Source organism: Lepeophtheirus salmonis, chromosome 7 (assembly GCF_016086655.4).
Source record: "Lepeophtheirus salmonis chromosome 7, UVic_Lsal_1.4, whole genome shotgun sequence".
In the NCBI taxonomy this organism is placed as follows: Eukaryota; Metazoa; Arthropoda; class Copepoda; order Siphonostomatoida; family Caligidae; genus Lepeophtheirus; species Lepeophtheirus salmonis.
The window spans coordinates 27,656,921-27,664,234 of record NC_052137.2 but is presented as its reverse complement, the minus strand read 5'-3'; the positions used below and the strand labels follow the sequence as shown (position 1 = coordinate 27,664,234).

The following is a 7,314-nucleotide window of genomic DNA, read 5'->3' as shown; positions in this document are numbered from 1 at the left end:
CACGACCCGGACTTGCAGTGAAATGATTTTTATCACCTCTATTACATGGAAATCTGTATATTTTCTCTTGTAGTACACAATGTAAAAAGTTTGAGAAGACTGTCGTACAACAGTGTAAAATACACATAATAAAACTGGGATCTTGAACAGGGCTGCACCGATAACTTTGGTGGGGCAGGTGCTCTTGTTAGAAAAAGTACATATTTCATTTTTATTTATTTATTAACCGAAATAAGCCAAAAACCATATGGACATAATGAAGTGCTTCGTTTTTTTGATAAATTTCGAAGTTGTAAGTTGTCCTCCGGGCCTGAATTTGATCAAATTATTTTTATTTTAGAAAATAAATCCTTTCAAAATTTATTTTAATCTATTTCCTGATTAAATATTTTTTTTTACATGGTGATAGTTTTTCTTGGATCAAGAAAAAAATTTCTCGATTAAGGGGGAGGGGCTATATTTTTATATGCTTCCGGTATTTAAATATAAGATAAAATGAAACTTAACGTTGTAATAAGTTTGACACATTAACAAAAAAATGTATTTTTTCAATGTAATTCCTTTCGTTTATATTTACATAAATGAATTATCTGACTGGCAAGGTTGAAGATTGCATCAACTAAATTCTTTATTATTACATTTAGAATTTCATATGAAATTTCTTACCTCTATGAGACTATTTAATTTTTGTCGTGTATTGATTAGATTAAGAAGCTATGAAAATACTTCTGAGATTAAGTACATTTAATTATGTTAATTAAACGTTAAAAGAGTTCAACATGATCATAAAACAGACAAATCTCATGAAATAGTTAATTGAGATATTATATATGTCACCCGTCAACACTAAAGCAAGCTAGAATATTTTTATTTTTTAATTTCGGTCCAGGCTTCATTTGTACTCTTTGACAAATTATTATCCACTTTTATCGACAAATTATTCTTAATAACCCAATGAGTTACCTCAAATTGCACTTAAAGTAGCCAAAACGGATCGTTCCAATTAAAGAATAAAATTTGGTGGATTTTATTTAAAAGGCCCATATCTGGGCCAAAAAATTAATTTTTAATTATTTAATGATGTAATATTAGGTCAAGCTAGACGTCTTTAGTGAGCTATATCTCACAATTAATTAATAGATTGGATAAAAAAGAAGTCTAAAGTACGCTTAAAGGTTAAGGGTACACTTTTAAAAAACAAGTTACAATTTAGTGTTTGGTGAAGCTAGTTGTGTGTTATAGCGTTCCAAAATGGAAGTTAAGAAGATAAAGTTTGATACATTCTTCATTATCACTACAACCAAGGTGAAAAAGCTGTCAGGTAGCCAAAAAAAAGTGTTGTTTATGGAACCATTGCAGTATTGAATGTTTCCAACGATTCTGTTTTGGTCAAATGGACGTCGAAGATAAGGCACCATCTGGTTGGCAAAAATGTTTATAGAATAATGAAATCATCGAGTTGGACATTCATATTAATTTTATTATTTATTGTCAAAATAAAGCGAAAAACGCTTAGAACTTCTTACTTTACCTATTATAATTAAACAAGTTGGCAAATTGGTTCTATACATGAATATATCGACATTTCTATTGTCGGATGTAGATAGTTATTCAGTAGCAATATGTAAAGATCTTATTGTACAATGCTAGTGAAGAATTTTAAATTCTTAGAAGATGTTCTTAAGTATCTTTGCAAATGGCTCCTAGAAACTTTACATTAAAAACAAAAAGAATTATAACGTATGTATTAATAGGTTGATAAAACTAATTTATTATTATGAGAATTATATTAAGAACTTCTTTCTTAATCTCATTCCACAAATTTAAATACAAATGCTATAATTAACTCAAATACCTATGTCTATGAAATATTGGGATGTGTTAACTGTACCGAAATGACAAAAGTTGGAAATTTGGTATGCCCTCATATTTTTTATTTTGCATTTTTTCTAAACAAGAAAGTTAAACATCAACGTCCGCAAAAATGGTCATTAAAAATATTTTTTTAATATTCCTTTAAGAGAGTATTAGTGAACATTATAGAATTGAAATTAATCAAATTAATCTAGAAATCTTGTGGGAAGTCCATATACATAAAGTATATTTCTTTCTCTAGAGATCACCTGGGTGCAAATCTACGCACAATGATCTTAAGAGATTAATCTCTCCCGAGAGCGTTGTCTATAAGCTACGGCGATAACAGCATAAATTTTGATTTTCTCCTACTCTTGATTCTAGTTCAAAATTGTTTTCATATTGACACACCATGTACTAGATATATATTGTGTACCAAAAAGTACGAATATCGTCCCCATCATCACTAATTTTTACAATCCTCATATACTACATATATTTAAGAAGTTAGGTGGGGCCTTCTCTAAGTCTACGTTTCAATCAATTATTGAATGTTAATTCAATTTGAAATCACATGTTTACATATGCAGATATCAATTTACAGATTAGGTTATGAGTACCTATAAAGTATAATGTACTCCCATACATGGCTGCGGATAATCGATACATCTCTAGTACTTATAGGTTCAATTTAAAACATTTTACAAAATACACGGAGCAGGGATCAGATTGTCGCCTAATTTAAACCTTGATAACTTGAAAACGACATTATCAAATAAGAAACCGGTTACCAAATAGGAAAGCTATTGTCGTCAGCTGACGATACGTTGTTCAGTTAGTATCATGCCGTCATCATATGAGGAGATAAAGAGCTATAAGTGGAACGAGGAGCTTTCGAGGTCCGCCGTAGTCATGGCATTGGTTAATAATGGAGGTGAAATCTCCAATACAACGATTGCTTCAACCTTAGGAGTGAATTTACGGACTGTTCAGCGTATCTGTAAGAAGCTAGAGGATACCTGGGATGTTGATGCCACCATAAAGAGGGCCCCAAGGAGGAGGGAACCGACAGGAAGGTCAGGGACACCGACTTTGTCGACAAGGTGAAGAAGATGGTTGAGGATGACTCTACCAGGTCCATGAAGGCCATGGCGAGGAATCTGGGCCGGAGACAGGCCCTGGGGGTGGCAACAGGACTCAGCACCCTGCCATGTGTCCAAAATCTCCATGCAGTGGTTAACCGAGAACTGTTATGACGTCGTAGCCAAGGATTTGTGGCCTCCTAACTCTCCCAACCTTAATCTTTTGGACTATTTTGTCTGGGGCTATGTCGAGAGACATACCAACAGACATCCCCATAGCACCAAGGGCAGCCCGATGGACTCCATCAAGGAGGTATTCGGCAATATGGACAATGATATGGTCAGAAGAGCCTCCGGCCGGTTCCGAGGCCGTATTGAGACCGTTATTGATGCCAATGGTGATTATATCAAATGAATAGCTACCCTATACCTATATGCTCGTCATAGTTTTGATTTTTAATAAAAAAAGTTAAAAAATGTATATTTTGTGTTGTTTTTTGTAGAAAAATATTTTGGCGACAATTTGATCCCCGCTCCCTGTAAGTACATTTGCCATGAAAACTCAATGTCTTTTTAATAAATTTTTTTCTCTTTACTGTAATTAAATCTTTTCATTCACTGCATTATAAATAGAGATTATTACATTTGTGGAAGTGCGAGAAGAAGGTGGTAGCGAAACTTTTGTAATAACTGAATTAAGACTCTTATTATTATGAGATGCCTATTATGTGACTATAGGGGTAGAAAATGAATTACTCTTATTAAAAGGAACACCTTCTACATTTAAACTAGCATTAGTACATGGAAAATATTAAAATTATATTCAAATTAATATATTTTTATTTTATTATGTAGTTTTAAATCAATTTAGACCAAGATAGGTGATAATTCTTCTTTTAGAGAGAGGTATAAAGACCCGCATGACTGATTAAATAATGAGAAGAAAAGGATGAAGCATCAGCCGTTTTTCCTGTTCTAATCTCTATAGTATTTTTTTTTCTTTACACAGACCACAAAGATAACAAATGATCGTTCATAACTCACTACATAAACTACACCGATATAGGATATGAAATGACAATGGTTAAATTACAATTAAAAACAAGTGTTAAAGTATTTGACACTTTTGTATGTAGTTAAAAATATTTAATTGTTTTAAATATGATTTCATTACCTATGTATAATATCTTGATAGACTGTTTCATCAATAAAATAAAGAAATATTCCTCAATATCTTTATATGATCTTTTAGTACCCTTTTAAATTATTTCGATTGTTTTTTTCTATGTCATAAATTGTATATATTTCATATAAATTTCAATAAACACGAAAATATATTTGATGAAATCAAAGCTCTGAAATAATAAGTTGGATTTTGAAGAAATTAAACTTTAAAAAAGTTTAGTTGCATCAGGTCTCATGTCTTTTTGATTTGTGGTGGAATCGAAGGGGTAGGAGGAAGAAGATTTACTTATTCTCAGGGATCCTTCCGAATTCAACGGCACCGTAGAGAGAAGGAGCTTCATTGCAGGGGAAAGCATCTTCGGGGTGGTTGCAGGTCAAAGTCTAGGGGAGGAAAAATAAAATGCATTTAAGATATATTATATTTAAGTATGTTTTGATGGTAGCTTACTTGTTGATCAAACATGGTGGTGTTTCCACAGACGAAGGAGTATTGAGCAGTCTCAATGATTTGTCCAGCATCATCCTCAATGGGTAAGCAAATGTGGAAGATCTGTAAGTGTAAAGTTATGTATGAGGTCACAAAAACATTTTAATAATTGATGTGTATCTATTTACTTGGCAATTGTTGTCAACATCAGCGTAGTATCCATAAGATTGTCCGTCACAGGAGAATGTGGTGGAAATTGGGCTATCCAAAAGAAATTCAGCATCAGCTGGGAGCTGATAAGCTGAGGGAGATTGAGAAGATACTTGAGTGGCAACGAAGAGAGCAGCAAAAGCAAGGGTAGAAGCGACGGCCTTAAACATTTTTGGATAGATGTTGGTTTTGTTGGATGAACTGGAAACTCACAAATCAAATGATGAACTGATGGTTGTAAGACTCTGAATGAATCTTTTTATACTGTTTATTAAAAAAAAAAGGCAAGAAGAAGAAGAAGAAGAATGAAGAAGAGAGGTGGTTTGATTTAATTTGAAGGACTGCCGTATTTGTAGCTGTTGGTTCTCTTCGTTGTTAATATATGTTGTATATGTACATAATCATAAAATTGTAACCGGTTTGATGAAGAGCTGTCAATTATGCTGTTGGGTGCTGTTTTTTTTGCAAACTTTCATTGACCCCTTATATGTAGTACATAGTGTTCATGGAATAGTTGTAAGCGTTTACTCAACTCCTTTGTGATTCATCGTCTGCTTATTTAATATTACTATATATTTTTGTAAAGGTCAAATCTATTGGTTTATTTATAGCTCTATTTTACACAGGTGGATTTTTATTTACATATGATTAAAATTGTGAGAGTTTTTGTTGGGGAGTATTAGGCCAATAAGTATAAATAGTCCTAATGGGCTTTGCTTAAGGGATGTGAAATTTCCGAAAAGAAATCCCTTATGTCCATTAACGAAGAGGGTTTGATTAATTATGCAACTTCTTGATAATTGCTTTAACAAAATAATAAATATGCACGTGAATATATACAAACCTTTTTTTTTAAATATCCCATGAGATTTTCCAGATAGTTGGCTATAAATTTATTGGGTCCCTATACATTTAAAAAAATAAAAAAAGACCATTTATCCCTTTTGTCATCACAGAATCTTCCCATAAGCTAAAAGATAATCATTTTGATCTTTTAACCATTAATTAATCATTCACATATTATACGAATATAAACTGATGTGGGAATATGATTCGAAGTCGTAGGTTTGATCTCTCTCTCTAAATAAATAACAATTATTAACTATATAGTACGATATTTATATAAATGATCATTTGCTATCAATCCATATTAAGGTTGTTAACTCTTTTGGAATCATGCATTTCCGACAGATACATTCCATTCTTGGAACCCCTTGTTATAACATTCAATGCGTAAGAATTGAAAGTGAATTTCTGTTGTTCCTCATTACTCAATTATATAATTTTCTTGGATTCGGAGCATATATATATTTACAACGTGCAAGGTAAAATCGGAGATTTGAAAAGTACAACATTGAGGCTATATCACAGACTTCTTTATTGATATATCTTTCTATTTTCAAAGTGGTTCTCTTTGGCTACTACCATGGCCTCAAACCTGTGCTGAAATGCACCGGAGCTTTTTTTTGATTAGTGCCTCACATATGATCACTCACTGCTGCTCGACAGAGGTCATATGGCCATCCAAATTTCGGTGAAAGCTTACGTACAAAATGGAATAGTTGAAGGAGGAACATTCTGTGAATAGATGCAAACTGTCGACACATTATGCTTTAACCAAGTCAACAATTTCTGGCTTCTCTTGCCCTGGTTGGTCTTGTCTGCTATTGAAAGCAGTTACCAAGGTCGTCATACATAAGATTCCTTCTCCAAATACTTCAGATACTGCCTTACAGTCCAATCAATAACATTGAGAGCCTAGGCATGCTGCTTCATCCTTCAGCCTTCTGGTGATGGCAGTGTCCATGTATTCTATGATCCAGATTTTCCAGTGTCTACGCTACCAAGTGACCGCTTAATACTCTAACCTAAGGACACCATACCTTTAATGTGGTTAACAAGACTCCGGGAGCACCCTACGATCTTCAAGATCTCCTCGACCCAATGGTGCGTGGACCAAATCAAACATCCTTTGCCTTTTCGCCTCGATGGGGAAAACATTTTTTATAATGTCAATTCTCTGCGCTCGGTATATGCAGGGTATTACAACAACTCTAGCACTTTTTAACCTATCTACTTTAAATTAACATAAAATGTTCAATTTTAAAAATTATTCCAAAACAAACACTGAGCAGTAGATATAATTATTGATAATATATTTCACTCAATGTTGCCTCTGTGCTCCTCACTTACGGCCTCCGTTCGGGTATTTAACTACGCACATGAACTAGAAACTAGAACCCAGTCTAAATTCTTGCATGTCAGGTCTTTGAGGACTTATTTTCAGTGTCAGAACCTCTGTTTACCTTTGACTCAAAGTAGCTCTGGATAAATTATAGGATTCAGGTTGGGGAAACTAGGAGGCCAAATATAGTTTGACATCCAGTCGTAGTAGCACTCCTGGAACTAATTGGTGTCCACTAATCCCTTCCTTAACTTTGCAACACTTCTTCTGTCGATCCTTGTAATTTCAAACACCTTAGTATTGCTAAAATCCATATCATTAGTCACCAAAGTCATCACAACAGCACACCTACCTTCTGCCTATGAAAGTTT

At 33.5% G+C, this 7,314-nt stretch overlaps 1 protein-coding gene across 1 annotated transcript; it reads right to left on the bottom strand.

Annotated features, from left to right (window-relative positions):
• Positions 1 to 4,209: 4,209 nt before the first annotated feature.
• Positions 4,210 to 5,005, bottom strand: LOC121121315 (uncharacterized). Its single transcript, XM_040716203.2, has 3 exons — positions 4,737 to 5,005; positions 4,570 to 4,671; positions 4,210 to 4,502 (listed from the first exon to the last, which is right to left on the bottom strand). Exons 1-3 carry the CDS (start codon positions 4,926 to 4,928, stop codon positions 4,404 to 4,406), a joined length of 393 nt encoding a protein of 130 aa, XP_040572137.1. The 5' UTR covers positions 4,929 to 5,005; the 3' UTR covers positions 4,210 to 4,403.
• Positions 5,006 to 7,314: the final 2,309 nt, after the last annotated feature.